At 56.1% G+C, this 20,456-nt stretch overlaps 1 protein-coding gene across 1 annotated transcript; it reads left to right on the top strand.

Annotated features, from left to right (window-relative positions):
* Positions 1–9,677: 9,677 nt before the first annotated feature.
* Positions 9,678–12,991, top strand: CCR7 (C-C motif chemokine receptor 7). The gene is made up of 2 exons (XM_056128014.1): positions 9,678–9,731; positions 11,912–12,991. The coding sequence occupies exons 1-2, from the start codon at positions 9,699–9,701 to the stop codon at positions 12,989–12,991; spliced, it is 1,113 nt and encodes a 370-aa protein (XP_055983989.1). The 5' UTR covers positions 9,678–9,698.
* The last annotated feature ends 7,465 nt before the right edge of the window (positions 12,992–20,456 follow it).

Below are 20,456 nucleotides of genomic sequence, written 5' to 3'. Positions count from 1 at the left end.
GATGCTTTCATAACAACGAATGAAAAAATAAATTATTTAGGTTCTGCTTTGGGGCAGGGGTTGGGGTTCGGTATGGAAACATCCAAAATATGGCGGTGGGGCTGCAGCAGTAGTACAGCGGATAGGGCATTTGCCTTGCACATGGCCGACCCGAATTTGATTCCCAGCATCCCATATGGTCCCCTGAGCACCTTCAGGAGTAATTCCTGAATGCAGAGCCAGCAGTAACCCCTGAGCATTGCCGGGTGTGACCCGAAAAGCAAAAAAATAAATATGGTGGTGGGAAGATGTAATGGTGGTGGGATTGGTGTTTGAATATTAAGTGTAATCAAATATTGTGAACTACTTTATAAAAATAAAATTAAACTTAAAAAAATAAGATGCTTTAGGGTAGATATTCAATTTAGCCATAGAGCAATTGCCTTGTATGTGTTTAGCCCTGGGTCCAATTCCCAACACCACACGGTTCCCCAAGCACCTCAGGGGTATTGTCCAGAAACCTAAAGAAAGAAACGAAAATGGAAGAAGATGGTCTCTCTGAGGGGTAGAAGTCATTTCCAGGGTCAGAGTAGACCTTGCTTCTGCCCATTGACTCCCTAGATGAACCTTTGCAGATTCCTGAGCTCATTCCATGCATTTTGCTTTCTGCCTCCAACTCATGGCATCCCCTCAGCGAAGAGGGAACTCACCGGTTCTCACAGCCTAACAGGTGTGAAACACACTCGTGACTGATGTTCCCGAGAAAGGCCACTCTGGAAGGCAGTAGCTCACAACATCACACCTGGCGTTAGGACGACAGGCCACATCTGAGAGAAATGAACACGTGAGTCCACACGGAAACTTACACGGACACTTTCAGAACCACTTTCATTCTCCGTTCTTCAGAATTGCCAAGAAGTGAAAGCAGCCAAGAGCCTGAGGGCAGTTGAACGAACAGAACCCTGGTTGTCTATCCACACTATCTAGCCTGACGCTGAGCCAAGAAGCCAGATACAAAAGACCACTCGTGCATTTCTATTTCGGTGAACCGTCTAGAGAGACGTGCGGTTACTTGGGGCTGGGGGTGGGGCCAGAGAAGATGGGGCTTGTGGCTGAAGAGTCTGGGGTGGGGGTGGGGGTGCAGGGATGTGGCTCAGCTCTAGAGCACTTGCCTTACTTGCATGGGACCCTGGACTGATCCCTGGCAACGGAAATAAAAGAGTTATCAGGAACATGAAGAGGGAGGATCAAAAAAAGTGTTCTAGCAGCTGGAGCGATAGCACAGCGGGTACGGCGTTTGCCTCGCCTGCGGCCGGCCCGGGTTCAATTCCCAGCATCACATATGGTCCCCTGAGCACCGCCAGGGGTAATTGCTGAGTACAGAGCCAGGTGTAACTCCTGAACATCACTGGGTGTGACCCAAAAAGGAAAAAAAAAAAGTGTTCTAGAAGTTGTCACAGTGATGACTTCAACAACTCTGAATTCACAAACAAGACTGCCGGGTATGCTTTTCAAAAGGTGATATTGGTGAAATGTGAATTGCATCTTCAATAAATTCATCTTATGGTCTCTAGAGCACCACTAGGTGTACGAGTCAGGAGTAGCCACTAAGCACTGCCAGGTGTAGCCCAAACACCCCCGCCCCCCCCCCAAAAAAAATTTGTTTAGATAAATAAATAAAAATAAATCTGCGATTAAAAAGTAAAGAAGAGGCTAAGGAAAGACTATTTACACTATTTCCAAGTCATACATACGATAAAGGACTTGAAGATACAGAATACATAAATTCTCACAACTTAGCCATTAAAAATAAAATGAAATGAAAACAGAAGAGCAAGGCCAGAGCAAAAGTACAGCGGGCAGAGCATCTGCCTTGCACATAGCCAGCCCAGGTTTGATCCCTGGCATCCCCTGAGCACTGCCAGGAATAATTCCTGAATGCAGAGCAAGGAGTAAACCCTGAGCATCACCAGGTGTGACCCAAAAAGCAAAAAATAAACAAAACAAAAAACCCAGAAGAAGGGGGGGGGGAGGAAAAAGCTACACTGCCACCCATCCCTCCCCCAGCCCCCACCCCAGCCCTCCATGGTCATCACCATCTCCACTTCCCCTGGGCCATGCATCCAGAACCGCAGAACTAAGCTTGGAAATGGAGTTGCAGGGACACTGACGAAGGCAAAGGACAGAGACTGCCACATGGCCCCTCCACCCAGCCTGTGGCCGGCTGCCAGCACATTGGACTCATGCCTCTTTCTGTGACACCAATGACTGGCCCCCTAACCCTGCCCCACACTGGGTCCCCCCTGAAGGCACCTGGGGACTTTCTGAATGTAAATGACCTGATGACTCAGGATCAAATGACCCAGGAGGGAATCCGGAGCTAGGAGCTTAGACCCCTTTGGGGACCCCCCCAGGGGCAGCCGGATTGGAAGGAGGCGGGGAGGCGGGGAGGGGCAGACCTAAGAGGGAGGATCCTTTCTGAGTCTTAAAAGGGGCCACTGCCACTTCCTCCCAGGCAGGGGCACAGGCTCGCAGCCTTCCTGTGCGGTCTCAGCGCCTGTCGGTGACATGGACCTGGGTGAGTGAATCTCCGGGAGGGGTCAGGTCAGGGTCCCTCGGGCACCCATCGCTCTTTGGGCCAGAGAGGAGGGGCAGTAGCTGGGGGGAGCTCGGGGGGAGGGGGGAATGGGGTTCTGCAGGGAGGAGGCTCAGGGGCTACACCCCAGGGGGTGTCATCCCTGCTCCCAGAGCCGAGTCACCTTTCAGACTTGCGGGCTGGGGACTCCTCTCCTGGCCATTGGTGGGTGCAGGCCGTAGGTGGCATCTTCCTAGAAGCCAGAGCGGGTGGCAGGCTGGGTGCAGGGAGGGGAGAGCCTGATCTCTCTCTGTGTGGGGTGACAAAAAACTCTGGGGGATGCAAAGAAGGGCGGGCCCGATCTGTCTCCATGCCATGAGCGTGGGGGTGACTGAAAAACTCAGGGCATCTCATCAGAGAAGCTTCTCCCAAAGCAGCTCTGCACTCTCCCTCTCCCCTCCCCTCTGTGTTGGGGTTCCCAGGAGGTAGCAGCACACTACCAGGGCTCCAAAGGAAGCCACTGCAGCCTCTGACAGACCGAAGATGGGGCCTGGGGGCTTGGAGAAGACAGAGCCAGGCCCTGCCCAGCCCCCTTCCCTTCCTTCTCCCACCTGACCAGGAAAGAACAGGCGGGAGGTAGGGTGCCTTCCCCAGACCTGACAGGGACAGAGCTCAGTGGCTGAGTGCTGGCTTTGCATGCAGGAGCCCCGGGGTTCCATCCCCGACCCATGGCCCCATAGAACCCCTGAGAGTGACCGCTGAGCACAGAGCAGGGAATAGTGCACACACACACACACACACACACACGCACACACACGCACACACACGCACACTCCATCCTCTGGTCTGGCAGCAGCAAGTGGGCACCCGGGGATCCATCCCATTCCTAACACACCCCACTCGCAAATCTCAGCTGTGGCGTTGGGTTTCTGGAGGGCTGGTTCTCACCAGCAGGTAAAGCCTCAAAACCACAACAGGGTGGCTTTAAAAAGTGAAGGTTCCCGAGGCAGCCTGCACTGCCCCTTCCCTCCCACCGCAGTCTGCCTGTCTCTCTGAGCCCGAGAGGGCGGGGGGGTCAGCACACAGCTAGCCAAGGTCACCCACATACACACACTATGAAGCCAAGGGGAGGAAGAGGGAAGAGCGCCAAGGTTCAATCCTGGCATCCATCGTGCCCCCTGGCACCCGGGAGGTGTGCTCAGAGCACGTTTGTGGGACTTGGAGTTGATTTCAGGGTTCCCAAAGTTGTTCGGACTTTCTCTCCTGCCAGAAGTGGGCTCTCCCCTGTGCCCCCAGGCAGCCCCACACACTGACCTACATCCCGGGAGGCAGGGGTCTACCACTGGAGTCCCCACCTCAACCGCTCCGTGTGGTCTCCATGAAGGAGACCAGCTGGGGTGCAGGTAGGGTGCTGGCCAGAACAGGCCCTGAGCAGGCGTCCTGACCAGTTTCCATCAGAGCTGATGCCCGGCCATGAGGCGTCTGAGTGGTGAAGAGTCATCGAGCCCAGGAGAACCCCTGAGGATTACCCCCAGACCTCACCTAGACAGGGGAGCTAGGGATGTGGGGAGGGGCTCTGTGGTGGGGAACCACAGCAAGTAACCCCTGATGGAGCAGAAAAGGACGTTTTTCTGCTTCACTCAACTCGAGAGAGCCCAACGGCCGAGCGTGAATTATTGGTAATACCAGTAGAAGGGGAGCCCCTGGAAGGGAAGCTTTGCTCAAAACAGGCCCCGGGAGTTGGTGCCGTTGGTACTGTTGGCGGAGGGGCAGGCCACGAGCGACCCTGTTTTCTCTCTTCATCCACCTAGCAGCAAGCCAGAGGTGAGGGGGTGAGGGGCTGAGTTTCTGTTACACAAATTGAAAACACCCGCCTGACTCTTTCATGATTTGAATGAGCACTCCCCAACTTACCCTTCCTGCTTTCAAGAAATGAGGCCCCAGATTTCTCCAAAGCAGCAAAATGAAAAAAAAAAAAAAATGACCACAGAACCGATCTCTCTCCCCCTGCGTGACCAGAGGGAGTGACTGATGAGATGCATGGCCTTGACTCTTGGGGAAGGAGGAAAATGCCACCGCATGGGGAGTTCTTGGGGGAAATTTCTGCACTTGGTTTGTCAACAAGCACTGGTGGAGGAATTCAGGCATGAGCAGTCTTGAGGGGAGTGTCAGTGGAAGGCACCGTGACAGAGGAAGATGCAATGCTGATGGGTTAACAGCATTTGGAAGCTCCAAGAAAGAGCTGCCATGAGTGAGGGGGATATTTAGGTTGGGTTCTAAAGGATGCATAGGAGTTTGCAAGTCAGACAAGAAGGTGTCAGAGGTCCAGGATGTAGCAGGAATAGTAGACTCAGTTGCCAAAACAGATAGAAAAGGAAAAGGGCAGAGGAAGCAGTAAACGAAGGGGAGCAGAGTAAGTCAGGGGTGCAAGCCCCAAGCCCCACCTCAAGGTATTTAGATGGAGGTTTTGGTTGATTTGTTTGTTTTGCTCCAAGCAGAAAAAATACCCAGGGGGGCTCATTCCACAAAATACTAAGAGACCAAGGAGAAGTATGTTGACTGAGATGAAGAACTGATTCTTTTTTGTTTGCTTGTTCATTTGTTGTTGTTATTGTTATTGTTTGGGGTCACACCCAGCCATGCTGGTGGCGGGGAGGAGGGTTTACTCTGGCTCTGCGTTCAGGAATTACACCTTTCAGTGCTTCGGAAGCAATATAGGATGCCAGGGTTCAAACAAACCATCACTTCAGCCCAAGATTTTTCTTTTTCAATAAGGTTGCATGAAATTCCAGGCGTGTTTTAGAAAACACGAATTGCCAAGGAGAGGCAGCAAAGCTTTACGTCAAGCCAGATCTGAGAAAGCAGGGGCCAGAACCCCAGAAAAGGGGAACCCCTGGGGAGTGGGAAGAGTAAGTGAAGAATCCTTTCCCAAAACATAACCTGACCCTGCTGTGACTTCATCAGGCTAGAGCTCTGTCTCTTAGCAGCTGTGTGGCCCTAGGCAAGGGGCTCACACTCTCTGGGTTGCTCTTCCCTGGAGTATCTGGAAAGGGCACCACAATTCTGGAACTCCAACCGGTCAGGAAATCCTACAAATGGGAAAGTGGCCAAGCATCTCGGGCAATCCAGAGACTTCAGAGCACCCATCTCCCTCTTAACACTCACATGAGGATGCAGTGATGCTCAGGAGTGAGCCAAGCGTTCATGGAATACAAATGACATCATGAGACAATGCAGTGACTGTGGGTCCTAACAGCTGCCCTGCCCACATAGTGTCTTGGAAGGGGGTCCCTCTCACCTCTCTCAATTCCTTATATGCTCACCTCCCCTTTCCCTGGCACCACCAACACTTTGAAAAATTACTGTGTTGACAGGTGAAGAATTCCAGGGAGAAGAAAGGTGGGAGTAGCTTTGGGGATCAGCTGATGCTGACCAAGGAGGAATGAACAGTCAGTGTGGGGGACAGCAGCTAGCTAGCAGTCCCTGTCCCCGAGCTAGGAAGGAAGGCTGGAAGCTCAGCTGGGAGTTCTAGGGAATTTTCTTTATATGATGCCCATTGCTGGAAACTTCAGAATTCAAAAAAACCCAACACATAAGTCCCCGCTCCCTGACCCCTGAGACTCCCAGATTTGCCCGGCAGGGCAGGCAGGGTCTGTGACTTCATAACAGACAGAAATGTTTCAGCTCATAACCACTGCCCAGGTCCCCTCGGTCAGCATGCCAAAGTTCCCCTAAATTCCCGTTTGGTTGCCTTTATCCGATCTTTGCGTCTTAAAAAAAAGGCCTTTTGGAAACCTAAGGTCCCTGCTCATCCACTCTATCCACCTGAGATGAGACTCCCCAACACACACCAGCCCCCACTGTACCCACCCCCCACCCCAGGCCAGAAGCAACGTGGTGGGGCCGCTGAGAAGGGGCCGGGGAGTGAATGAAGACACAGACCTCAGAGCTTTTGCCTCTTATCTCGGGTGAACCTTTGAGGTTTCTCAGTTCCTGCTGCCCATCAGAGCGGGCCCTCTGGAGACTTCAGCGAAAGCCTGTAGGTGTCTCTAGAAACCTCGAGCGCTTTACAGAGTCAATGAAGGAGCACTGAAGCCTGGAGAGTGTGTGTTTGTTTTTTGTTTTTTGTTTTGCTTTTTGGGTCATACCCAGCGATGCACAGGGGTTACTCCTGGCTCATGCACTCATGAATCATTCCTGGCAGTGCTCGAGGGACCATATAGGATGCTGAGAATCAGACCCAGGTCGGCCACATGCAAGGCAAATGCCCTACCCGCTGTGCTATCGCTCCAGCCCCTGGAGAGTGTGTTTAAGAGGAGAGACGTGGGGCAGGAGCAATATACACCAGAGAGGGCATTTGCTTGCACATGGTTGACCTGGGCTCAATCCCCAGCATCCCATATGGTCCCCTGAACCCACCAGGAGTGATTCCTGAGCACAAAGCCATGAGCAATCCCTGAATATCACGAGGTGTATCCCCCGCCCCCACAAAAAAAAAGAGGAAGGATGTAGAGTCCCAGGACCTCCTGGGGCCAACTGCCAGGATGGGAGAGTAAGGAGTTGGGATTCTCCATAGAACCACAAATATGCTGGCATGCCAGGCATAGGGTAGTGCACTGGTTACCCAAAAAGAAGGCATGACCAGGAAAAGATAGTACAGTGAGTCGGGTGCTTGCCAGGAGCACAGCCAACCCAGGTTCCATCCCCAGCGTCTCATATGGTCCTTTGAGTGCACCAGAGTGACCCCTGCGCTCAGATGCATATCACGGTCACGGTCATGGTCCTCCCATTGTTCATCGATTTGCTCAAGCGGGCCCAGTAACGTCTCCATTGGAAACTTTGTTGTTACTGTGTCTGGCATATCGAATATGTCACGGGTAGCTTGCCAGGCTCTGCCGTGCGGGCGAGATACTCTCGGTAGCTTCCAGGCTCTCCGAGAGGGTCGGAGGAATCAAACTCGGGGCTCAGATGCATATGGAATTAAATTTAAAAATAAAAAAATAGAAGAAAAAGAAGACGCAGCCAGGGAGGAACATCTAGCTACATTGCTTTAAGGAGGGCTGGGGGCTATGTGTTAAGATCCCGGTTTAAGGCTGGGAGCGAAGGATTACGTGTGGGAGACAGAAAGTTGCCAGCAGAGCTAAGCCGGAACTTGCTGGAGATAAAGTACTTGTTTATTTATGTGGCCTGGTGTCTTTCCTCCTTCCTCCAACAACCAAACCAAGTCCAAATTTCTGCTTTCTACACACACACACACATACACACATACACACACACACACACACAATCATCCCTATCTACAGAACCTTGACTTGATGTTATGTCGCAGGATTTCCAGCAGGTGGCACTGTTCCCAAGGACACTGGCCCATGAGGCGGACTTAGAACCAGAGGGCATGGCGTAAATGCCCCACAGCCCAGAGGGTGCTGGGAGCAGAGTCCCTGGGGAAATTCACCAGGTGCCTCCAGGGGTTGAACGTGAAACAGACCTGCGACTCCCTCCTTGGCAAACTTTATGCTATCGCAGGTATTGCCTGTCCCATGGGTTAAGGCCAGACTGAGGTCAAATTAGGAGGGAGGACCAGGCAGGTGGGGTGCTCCCTGGGTACTGGAGATGAAACTTCCCCTCATCAGTAAGTTTCTGAAGAAGAAACACCTTCCAGGCTCAGCCACAGAGCAAACAGAGCAGGGGGCCCCCTTCACCTCCATCCTCCCACAGCAGGCCATGCACTGGCTTGGGGGTCCCTGCCTCTAGTACAGACCCTAGGGGAGCCTCCTGTCCTCCCCAGGCTCTGACCATGCAGGGCCTGGCCCCTCCTGCAGCAGGACCCAGTCCTCTCTCACTGTCTCCACAGTCCTGGGTCAGCAACAAGTTAAAGAACAAACACGTGCTTCAACTCAGCAAAGAAAATGACTATTGCAGTCCAAGACTAGTCATTCCACAGCACCTCCACAGGGCACTGCCCGAAAGGCACCCTGGTCCCCTGAGAAAGATGAGCAAGGCATTCATTCATTCATTCATTCACTCATACAAGTCTAGGCCACGCCTCAGTTCTATGCCTACAATGGGCTAAGAGGTTCCAGCAGCAAAGGCAGGCCAGGGTGGCCAGTGAACGAACCACTCACCAGTGCCAACGAGTTCAGTGGAACGAGGACTGAGGAGCTAGTGGGTCCCCAAAGCACCATTCATCCAGAAAAGCCTGCAAGACTACTGTCCCCCCAGCCCTGGGGCATTACCTCATCTCAGACTGGCTGACAGCATCTCAGCACCTATCAGGACACACACACACACACACACACACACACACACACACACACACACAGACAGCAGCACCACACACACACACACTCAGACACCAGCACCTCACACACACACACACACATTCCTGACACAGAAGCAGCTTCCACACACTCTCAGACACCAGCACCTCTTACACAGATACACACATACTCTCACAATACATTCACACATTGTCACACGCTTACACACTGTCACACACACTCATACACACAGAAATACAAGCATGTCACACACAAACATGCACACCGGAAAACACCAACTCTCACACACAGACACCTGACTTCAGGATCTCTCTCTCTCCCTCTCATATACAACACACACACACACAGAGTCTCACACACATTCACACACACACACAATCTCACACACGTTTTCTCTCTCTCCCTCTCACACACACAATCTCACACACGTTTTCCCTCTCTCCCTCTCACACACATACACACAGTCTCACACACATTCACACATACACACACACACACACACACACACACACAGAGCTCCAGTGCCTCACAGGCCTGACCTCCTGCTCAGACCAGGAGTCAGGGGCTGGCTCTCAGGGGTCCGGGCCTGAACAGACTTCCAGCTCCTGCAGACTCGCAAAGTGACAAAGGGAGTTGACATGGGGTTGCGTCTGCTTTCCAGGGTGCAGGAGAGGGAGGTAAGGGCCACGGGCATAGCAGGCAAGCGCCCACTCGCAGACATGGTCTAGTTCTCAGGCTCTGTCCCAACACAGGCCTGGGGCTGGTGGCTCTGTGTGGGCCGAGGCTCCACCAGCTCCTTTCCTGTGCCAGGGAACTGGCAATGACCTTCTCCCTTTGTCTCCACAGGGAAGCCCATCCGGGGCATGCTGGGCTGGGTTCTCCTCATCCTCTTCCAGGTGAGTCCATGCCCAGGAAAGCTGTGCGCTGCCCCCTTGCATCTGCCCCTGCCCTCGATTGACCCCGCGGTGTCTGCAGGAAGGCAGAAGAACCAGACCCTCCCCCGACATCTGGTGTCCCCCCCAGGCTCCCCGCTCCCCCACACCCCTCATCTGCTCAGTGACCTAGCATGCCCCAGGTAGATGCTCCCACATGGACCATCAGATGGGGACAGACTCCGCCTCCTGAGGGTCCTGGAGACAGGTGGGGCTCTGCAGACAAAGGACGGGTGGCAGGAGGTTGCTCACGTGCACTCCCACCCAGACAAACACGTGAGGGAGGGAGAGGGCAGTGTTCCCGCCCCTCTTACCACGCTCACCCCCAGAGCTGTCTCCTGCCTCCCACCCCAGCCAAAGCCTTTGTAAATGAAGGAATCGCTGGAGCCCCATGCTGGAGCCCCATGACGGGGCAGGAAGGAAGGGGCCCAGCCAGGGAGCGGGGAGGGAGCCAGTCCTTTCCTGTGAAGCAAGCCCCACACATCCCCCACTCCCCGCGCCCCCCCCCCCCCCCGCCTACACACATGCACGCACACACACACACCTCCACCACCACCATTCACAGGGGCCTGCTCCTCAACCCCAGAAGTGGGCACAGGCCATCAGCCTCCACAGAGTGCCAGAGTCCAGGAGCCTGGAAGTCCTGTCCCCCCGGCGGTAGGGGTGCGGGGGCCGAGCTGGCAGGAGCTGCTGCAGAATCTGGCTCACCCCCAGCTCCAGAGGCCAGAAGGCAGCTTTCCAGCAGCTCCAGCCAGACCCAGGCCCCACACTGGGCACTGCTCCCGGATCCCTGGCCCAGAGGCCCCTCCTGGGGCTGCAGCTCGAAGTCTGGCCGCCTGCCCCACCGTCCCGCCCCTCCACTTCAGACCGTGCAGGCTGGAACTAGCGGTGGGGCTGGGAGGGCCGGGCTGGGCCTGGGACAGCTGAGCTCGGTCCTCGCTGACCTTGGGAGCATCAGGGGGACGTCTGAGGGGGTAGAATGAGGTGGCGCTGTGGGCCGCAAAGGCATCCAACCTGGTGGGCTTTGAGGAGGGGAGAAAGGAGGAAAGATAGGTGGTAGGAACTCCCCCCCACCCAGTTCCTAGAATTTATCTACCCTCTGGGACCCCCACACCAAAGGTGTCAGATCTCCGGCTGGGGTCGGGGGCAGCCATACCAGTCTTTTGTAGCTGGAAAAGATTCTTGAGCCTCATCTGCTCCTGTCCAACCTCCTGGTAGGACAGAGACACATCTTAGGGTATCAGCACAGCAATAGGGAAGTAGGGAGATGGTGCCGTGAGCAAAGCCATGTCCTCCCCAGGAGTCCCTTCCTCATCCGTATAGCCCCTCTCATCCCCACTTGTCCGCACACCCATCCCGCTGAACTCCAGCTTCCCAGAAGAACCCGGAATATCCCAGTCAGCTCCCGCCAGGCTCCCAGGCTCCCAGGCCGTCGCCCGGCAGGCAGACGCGTGTCGTCTTCAGTGGCAAAGTCACAGCAGCTGTCAGAACCCATCACATAGGCTGAGAGACGGTGTTGAGCTTCCTTCCAGCCTCCCCAGAGACTCAGGCACAAATGAGTGGGAGAAGGAGGAAAGGGAGGAGGAGGCGGAGGAGGAGGAGAAGGTGAAGAAGGAGGAAGGGTCACAGCTGGCTGGGGTGGGGCTGGGAGTGCAGATTCCCACACCCCCACCCAGCTGCCCCCAGCAGGCCACCCCTTGGAACAGCCTTCCGACCAGGTTCCCAGGTGGGCATTCTCTGAGGAGTGTCCACCTCAAACATCCCTGGGGGGGGGGGGGGGGGTCTTGGTAAAGCCATTCCTGGCTTGGCGGTTGGGGATGGTCTAAAGTCTTAAGAGGGGCTGGAGTGATAGCACAGCGGGTAAGGCATTTGCCTTACAGGCGGTCAACCCTGGTTCGATTCCCAACATCCCATATGGTCCCCCGAGCACCACCAGGAGTAATTCCTGAGTACATGAGCCAGGAGTAGCCCCTGTGCATTGCCGGGTATTACTCAAAAGAGAAAAAAAAAGTCTTAAGAGTCTGAGAATGCAACAGTGGTGCCTGAACCTTTGCTCTGGGCCACGTGGGGTGCGGCAGGCGGGAGATGGCCGCCACCACCACAAGGCTCAGCCGGCCCACACATCCCCGTTTGCGGCCCCGCAGGTGTGTCTGTGTGAAGACGAGGTGACGGATGACTACAGCGATAGCAACACCACCGTGGACTACTCGAGCTACGAGGTGCTCTGCTCCAAGGAGGATGTCCGCGCCTTCAAGGCCTGGTTCCTGCCGGTCATGTACTCCCTCATCTGCTTCCTGGGCCTGCTGGGCAACGGGCTAGTGGTACTGACCTACATCTACTTCAAGCGACTCAAGACCATGACGGATACGTACCTGCTCAACCTGGCCCTGGCTGACATCCTCTTCCTCCTGACGCTCCCCTTCTGGGCCTACAGCGCCGCCAGGTCCTGGGTCTTCGGCGCCTACCTCTGCAAGCTCATCTTCAGCGTCTACAAGATGAGCTTCTTCAGCGGCATGCTCCTACTCCTCTGCATCAGCATTGACCGCTACGTGGCCATCGTGCAGGCCGTCTCGGCCCACCGCCACCGCGCCCGCGTCCTCTTCATAAGCAAGGTGTCCTGCGTGGTCATCTGGGGCTTGGCCATCCTCCTGTCCATCCCTGAGCTGCTCTACAGCGGCCTGCAGGAGAGCAGCATCGGCCAGCTGTGGCGCTGTTCCCTGGCCACCGAGCACGTGGACGCCCTGGTCACCATCCAGGTGGCCCAGATGGTGGTGGGCTTCCTCATCCCCCTGCTGACCATGAGCTTCTGCTACCTCGGCATCATCCGCACCCTGCTGCAGGCCCGCAACTTCGAGCGCAACAAGGCCATCAAGGTGATCATCGCCGTGGTGGTGGTCTTCATCGCCTGCCAGCTGCCCTACAACAGCGTGGTGCTGGTCCGGACCGTGACCAGCTTCAACGTCACCAACAGCAGCAGCTGTGAGCTCAGCAAGCGGCTCAACATCGCCTACGACGTCACCTACAGCCTGGCCTGCGTGCGCTGCTGCGTCAACCCCTTCCTGTACGCCTTCATCGGCGTCAAGTTCCGCAATGACCTCTTCAAGCTCTTCAAGGACCTGGGCTGCCTCAGTCAGGAGCAGCTGCGCCAGTGGTCCTCCTGCCGGCACACCCGGCGCAGCTCCATGAGCATGGAGGCCGAGACCACCACCACCTTCTCCCCGTAGGCGAGCCCCCTCCTTCTGCACTAGAGGCGTCTCGCCATGCTCCTGGGCCCAGGGGCCCCTCGGTAGGTCGGGGACAGGACATCGAGGGGAGCGCAGCTTCTGCCTGCACCACCCAAGACACCTGTGCCCGACCCTAGCTACCTCAGCCAAGGCCGCAGAGACGCCACTCACAGGCTTCCCTGGAACCAGGCACGCTCCCGCCCCCAAACCGTGGCCTCCTGGAAGCCCACCGTGGACACCCACCGAACGTTCTCAACACCGGGCACGAAGGGGTGACGTGGCAAGGAGTTCAGGGGGACACACCGGGGGCCTGACTTGACCTCTGGATGAAACTTCTTCCCACCAAGAAAGAAGAGAAAGGCGAGGACTTAGGAAAGAAGGGCCTGAGGCCAAGCCTGGAAGAGTCTCGTTGGCTGGCCAGGGAACCCGAGACGCAAATGCGTCAGAACTAACTGCTCCGAAGCCCCCCTCCACATCTCCTTTTCCATAGTCCTCCCAGCCAGTCCCCACCCCTTACCCCCACCCTGCAAAACCAGCCCCCCACTCCCCTGGCCCTGGGCTCTCTGCTGGGAAGGGCAAGGGCGTGGTATTTCCTTCAGGCGGGCCAGAGCCCAGTTCCCAGTCTGAGCTCTGGGGAGGCTGCTGACGTGTGACGCCCTCCCCACCCCCCCAACCCCAGCAGCCCTGCTCAGGTCTCAGCCCGGCTTGCAGGAAGGAGGGGGCACGGAGGGAAAAGGGCTGGGGAGGGGTGGGGGTGGGGGGGGCGTCGTGTGGGTGGTACCGCTGGCTGCCAGGAGCCAGCGAGAGCTGCTGCTTTGTTCTTTGCCACCAGAACAAAAAGAAAAAACACAAAAAAGTCATCCTGTTCTGCTTTCATTCAGTTCATGGAGAGCACATTTTATTCACGGGCTAAGAAAAGTTTCCCCTTGAGGAATCAAGAGCTTTAGTAAAAATGAAGTGGGGAGGAGGGAGGGTCTTTGGTGAATGGCAAGTGTGTTCTTGTTTTGCTGGCCTCGGGGCCCCACCTGGGCACCCCCCTCCCCCACACTGGCCTTCACATCTCAGAGAGGCCCAGAGGCCCAGGGTCTCTGAGCCCCTCCAGACACACAAACCCAAGATGTGAAAAGAGTTAGGCAAAGGGGGCCTGCAGCAATAGTGGGGTGGGTAGGGCGTTTGCCTTGCACACGGCTGACCTGGGTTCGATGCCCGACTTCCCATATAGTCCCCCGAGCACCACCAGGAGAAATTCCAGCGTCTAGAGCAAGGAGTAACCTCTGGGCTTCTTCTGAGTGGGACCCAGAGGGGAAAAAAGTAAACAGGGAGAAGGGCAAATCACCTTGAGGTGGCTACAGCCAGGCTGGTGTGTGGGCCGATGCGGTGCTGTGGCTTGTACCTCTCACCCTGGCCAGGGACCAGGTGAGGGTAAGAGAAGACATTTGTTCATGCCAACGGCGATTCTGTGAGAAGAGCCTCCCGGAACCCCTGCTGGGCTCCGCTCAGACTCCACTTCTCTGTTCCAGGAGCCCCTGTTCCAGCCCTCCCCTGAAGACGCACCAACCTCCACTGTCGGCTGAGTTCTGGGCCAGGGGCAGCTCCCTGAGCCGGACACAAGCAGCCTCAGACCCGAGAGAGAGCACCGAGCTGAGCTCAGGCTATGCATTCAGGAGATCCCCGGTCTCCACACCATCCCCCCACAGCACCCAACCCAGCCTTAAGCACTGATCCAGGAGTAGCCCCCCAGCACCACCAGATGTGGCCCAGGAACCACAGGAAGGTGCTGCTGCCACTGAGGCACCCACGTGACGGTCTATGGGGCCCGTGGCTGATGCGTCCACATGGGACTCCTGCTCAGGGCATCCTCTGGGGGGTTGAGGGCGGAAGAACAGCTCTCGTTTCTGCAAGGGGGAGACGTAATCAAGAGGTCCTGGAAGGAGGCCTGGCCCCCACCCCACCCCCCGCGCCAGCTGCCCGGCTTCCAGTACATTTTTCTGAAATAACTGGCCTCTCGGAGTATTTACAGAAACAACAAAACCTCCTCATGTTAATTCCCCAAACTCCAGACCTCAGAATTTCTGACCTTTCAAGGATGCTGGCCCCACCCCTGCTGCTTGGCCCAGCACCTCAAGTATCTACTCTGAGATTTGGGGACCCCTGGTAAGAAAGAGAGGACTCAGTGGGAAGCCCAAGGAGGGACCCCTCCCATCTTTCCAGAGTCCAATGGCCACACATACCCCCAAGGTCTCCCAATATCCCAGTATCTTCCCAGTGAAACCCCCAAGTTACAATTCTTGCAACCAGAAACACATGCCTCCCACAAATCGTAATCCACAGAGCAGCAAGGGTCTGAAAGATGAACTGATCCTAGGTCCTGTCATTCTCCAGACAGGGACACTGAGGTCCAGAGGGATGGAGAGGCTGGCCCCAAGGGACATTGCAATGTTGGGATATTAAAAATACTTTTGCGGGGGGGGGGGTGCCCACGGGTCTGGTAACATTTCAGAAGGTGGCTGAGGGGAGCCTGGCCAGCTAAGTCTCCTCTTACGCATCCAGCTGTGTGACCTTCAGATGTTGCTCAAACACTCTGCATCTCCAGTTTCTCAATGGCAAAGGGTCTGGGGCGCCTGGAGCTCACCCAGGAGTTCTGAGTGTGCCTGAGGGCGCAGACTCCAGCCAGCCGGAGCATTTGGGGTCTTTGCTGCATATCCTGGGTCTCTGATTTGTGTCCCTGCTCGGTTTCCAGATGTATATAAGGCGGAGAATATCTGCCTCCTGGCACTGAGGGTCAATGAGTTAAAAAAAAAAAATGTCAAAATGCTGGGGGCCAGAGGGATAGTACAGTGGGGAGGGCATATGACAGACCCAGGTTCTATCCCTGGTATCCCATATGGTCCCCTGAGCACCAGTAGTAGTCCCTGAGTGCAGAACCAGGAGTAACCCCTGAGCACTGCTAGGTATGGCCCAAAAACAAAAACAAAATAATGATTCTTGCTTCGCATGTGGCCAGCCCAGTTTCCATCCCTGCCACCACATATATCCCCTGAGCGTTGCCAAGAGTGAGCTCCGAGCACCACTAGGAGTGGCCCAAAAGTATTTTTTAAGTGAATTTAAGTTATAAAAAAAAGATAAATGATGAACGGTAGTTCTATTTTAATTTTTTTGCAGGGGGTCACACTCAGCGATGCTCAGGGGTTTTTCCTGGTTCTACACTCAGGAATCACTCCTGGAGGTGCTTGGGGGACCATATGGGATGCAGGGAATCAAACCCAGGTCAGCCAGGTGCAAGGCAAACACCCTCCCTACTGTACTACCACTCCAGCCCCAATATTAGCAGCTTTAAAGAATTGTAACTAACTGCAAGGAAGCCAAGCTCAATTCCTTTGCCTCCTGGACTTTCCATCTCACATGAACGTGAAGATGAGTCTGTTTATCCACGACTACAAAGGTGAGTCCGAGGCCCAGAGGGAAAGTGAGTCTCAAGAGTAATCGATGCTAGAATCTAACCCAGGATCCCACCTTCTGTCCAGCTCTCCCCACCACCCCTGCCTGAGCCCTCACCATCACAGCCCCCTCTGCCCAGCAGCCACTGTCCGACTCCCCTGTGCCTGGTCCTAAAGGAGACCAAAGGGCAAAAGAAATAGGGCAGTGGGCTAGTTAGGGCTGACACAGGTTTGATCCCCGGCATCCCATAAGTCCCCCAAGCACAGCCAGGAGTAATTCCTGAGTGCAGAGCCAGGAGTGACCCGAGTGCAGAGCCAGAGGTAACCCGAGTGCAAAGCCAGGAGTAACCCCTGAGTATCGTCAGGTGTGACCCAAAAAGCGCCCCCCTACCAAAAAATAGGACAGCAATCCCAGAGGAAATGGGCCACCCACCCATGCTCTCTCTTTTCTTCCCTTATTTGATGTGTTGGTATCCAGAATGATCCCTGAGCATAGAGCCACGAGACTCTAGCACAACACGGATGGTCTCCCCTCCAGAATAAAAGCAGGTCCAAGAGGGCTGGGGAGCTGACCCTGGGGTCAGGGATCTGTGTCTCGAATGCACAAGAACCCGAGTTTAATCCCTGGCACCTCTTGGCCCCACAAGCATCCCAGTGTGGCTCTGGTAGCATCACTGAGCTGAACAATCTCTGCTCCTGGGGCCCGAGCCTGGAACTGTCCCAGCCAGGAGCAGACCCCGAGCAACAAACACTGAGCTGGCGGTGGCCAGAAAACAGAAACAGGAAGATGTGGGGGGAGTCGGGGAGCTAGCTGGAGGTGAAACCCCAGGAGAGGTGTATGAACAATGACCAGAGCTCAACGCACAGCTCTGCATGGTGCCCTGCAAAAGAGCCAGCTTGACCGCGTATCACTGGGAGTGGCCCCCACTCTCCTAATAACTGCTTGGCTGGAATCCCCCACCAAAAAAAAAAAAATTGTTCGTGAAATAAATCCCTGGATGCCAAAAGTGAGGGCCTCCCACTCTACCTAGCTGGAGGTGCATCAAACCCCCTTTCCGCTCGCCATCCAGGAAACTGAGTCTGGGAGTGGCCAGGCTGTGGCCCTCTGCCAGTCGGCGGTCCAGACTCCAGGTGACCCGCCTCCAGGGAAGAGGCCCAGACAGGAAACCTGCAGGCTGCCTTGCTAATGTAACGTCCACTCCCATCTCCCCCCCCCCCCCCCCCCCCCGCCAATACCCGCCCCCCATCTCAGGGTCCAGCTCAGCAAACAGATGTCGTTGCCATGGCAACCGAAACCCCAACTCTCTTTCCTCTGAACTCAAATTTCCAGCACGGCCTGTGCTCCCCCTCCACCCGCATCCGTCATCATCTGGCCAGGAGACTGTGTCCAGCAGCCACCCAGTCCCCCACGCCCCCCTCCCCTCCTCCAACACACACACACACACACACACACACACACACACACACACACACGCCCGCAGGGGACCCTGCCAGGTTTCCCCCGGACGGATGGTGCTGGCCAGGTCTAGAGTCAGACCTGAGTCTTTAAACATCCCCCGATAAAGTCCTGGAGGCTGGGCGTGAGGGAGGACAGCCAGGCTGATACCCAGGAAGCAGGAGGGGAGGACAGGAAGGGTCACAGCAGGCAGGGGCCTGGCCCGGAGGGCAGCAACCAGGGGCCAGGGAAGGAGTCTGAGCTCGCAGGGCCTGGATCATCAGCTCCTTCTGAGTCTCTTCAAGAACAGCGGAGGGTGGAGCAAGGGGGCCGGAGGTAATGATAAGCGGCCAGCATGAGACAGACAGACAGACAGACAGACAGACGGGAGGAGTGGCTGCCCTCTGCCCCGTGCCCTGTGAAAGCTGAGGGTCTGGGTAGGCGGGCAGAGCCTGGGGCTAGAGGGAATGAGGTTTGGCCTCTAAGAGGTAAGGAGCAAAGTCATCCTGCACCCCCTACCCCGGGGTCCTGGCCTGAAGCCCACAGGGACAATAGGTAAAATTCCCTCCTTAGCCTCTAAGGGAGTGAGAGCCTGCGGCGTCTTCTGAGCCTTTGACCTCACAGGCTCACCCAGCGGCTGCTCAGTACCACAGGCCCAGTGGGAACCCAGGCCCCAGGGCTGAGGGCAAGGTAAGGAAGCCACTGAGTGTTTGCAGCAGAAGCCCCCGCTGTAATTCCCTGAGGAGAATCCCCCTGCACCCCAAGGACCCTCCTCGTTTCCCTCCCCGTTCCCCTCCCCCCAGTCCAGGTCCCCAGCATTCAGCAGACCAGGGGAGGCCTCAGGGCCTGGGGTAGGGGGGGAGGGGCTGAACTAGAGGCCAAGAGGGACACAGGATGTGGTCTACCACGTCCTCCTCGCTCCAGCTGGGCATCGGCGACCACTGCTTGGGGAGGGCACGCGGGGGACCCCGTGGCCGATCTGGGAGCCCCAGACTCCTGCCCTCACCCTCCAGCCCTCGCGGCTGGCCGGCAGCTGGGCCCTGCGGTTAACAACAACAAACCACTGACCTGATTTTCTGAGAGAGGGGAGAGATAGCAGGGAGGGCACGTGGGCGGCAAGCACACACCCACATGTTCACATGGAAACTTTCTCCGGTTTCCTCACAGAAACCGAGAGGGAGAGGGGGAGAGAGAGAAAGAGGAGGGGGTGGGAGAGAGGGGGGGAGAGAGAGAGAGAGAGAGAGAGAGAAGGAGGGAGAGGCAGCAGCCTCCAACAGAAGTTTCTTCTGGCAGCTGCTCTGTGTTGACCCATAGCAGAGGCCCCAGACCCCTGTGGGCTTCCCCTCTGACCTCAAACTGCCCTGCTGGGCAAGTACCAAGCACCCTCGGGGGCTCCTGAAGGGTGCTGTCTCCACTGACTAGGAAGCCTGGTAGCCGTTTATAATCAAGTATAATCAAGGAAACCGAGCCTAGGAGAGAATGGGCACAGGCTCTCCTGTCTAATGCACAATCAAGCCCAACTCCGCCCTTCATCCCTCCAGGTCCCCAGAGCCCCCCAGCCCACCTTCACGCCCAAGCCAGCCACGGAAGTCAGCGACTCAACCTGCCCTCTGGGTCCCTCATACCCCCTCGTCCATATTGCATATTCCGCGGATATGGGAGATGGACCAGTATTTGTTCTTCTCCTGACTCGCTTCACTAACCACGGGACCCTCCAGGTCCATCCAATGGCAAGGTGGTGAGGTGAGGGGTGTGTGTGTGTGTGTGTGTGTGTGTGTGTGTATGTAAAGTCCAGAACTGCTAGCAATATTGCAAACCGCCATCACCGAATTGAAAAATGTGCCGCCCAGGAGGCAGAAGTCAGGGAGGGTGGGACCTTGGGGACACTGGTGGAAGGAAGGAAGGTCACAGCGGGGATGGGATTGATGTTGGAGCATCGTATGCCTGAAACAAGCAATTTTGTAAATCACAGTGCCTTAAATTAAAAAAAAAAAAAACAATAAGCTTTTTCAAACATCTTCAGTAAGCCTCTGGTCTTCTACTTGTTCTTCCCTAGAAGGAACTTAACAAAAGTCACCGGCCTGGGGAACACCAGCCACTGACCTGGATTCTGCCCCTTTCCTGTGCCCGGCAGCTGGGCCAGCAGGGACGTAGGACGAAGGAAAAGAGCTGGCCTGAGCATGTCCTTCCCATCATCCCCCACCAGAAGGTCCCCAGTGTCTCTGAGCCACTGCAGCTCACACACCACGAGGGCAGGAGATGGGGGCTGTTCTTGGGGTGCAGGGGGTGTTCTCTTGAGACTGCCCCTCCAAGGCTGAGAACATGCTGGGGCCTCCAGGGCAGGCCTAGCATTAGCAAAAGGGAGAAGCCCCTGGACAGAGGAGACGGAGCCTCTCCCTGTGGGAGGGTATGACTGGCTGGGCGCCAGAGAGGTTTCCAGGTGACAACTGGGGCCCCCGAGGGACCTGGGGGACCCCCCAGAGACAGAGAGGGATGGGACTGGCCAATGACCCCACTCCCTTACCCCTTGTTCCTTCCAGTCTCCTGGGACCTTCTAACCTTCCTCCCCCTCCCCCTCTTGCTTCCTCCTCCC

The sequence above is a fragment of the Sorex fumeus genome, unplaced genomic scaffold (genome assembly GCF_029834395.1).
Source record: "Sorex fumeus unplaced genomic scaffold, SorFum_2.1 ptg000063l, whole genome shotgun sequence".
Classification (NCBI taxonomy): Eukaryota; Metazoa; Chordata; class Mammalia; order Eulipotyphla; family Soricidae; genus Sorex; species Sorex fumeus.
The sequence above is the reverse complement of the archived record's forward strand: the minus strand, read 5'-3'. Positions and strand labels throughout refer to the sequence as shown.

Coding starts and splice junctions, on each gene's coding strand:
- CCR7 (XM_056128014.1), top strand. CDS start 9,699: ATGCTGGGCTGGGTTCTCCTCATCCTCTTCCAG. Junction 9,732..11,911: donor TTCTCCTCATCCTCTTCCAG/GTGAGTCCATGC, acceptor GCGGCCCCGCAG/GTGTGTCTGTGTGAAGACGA.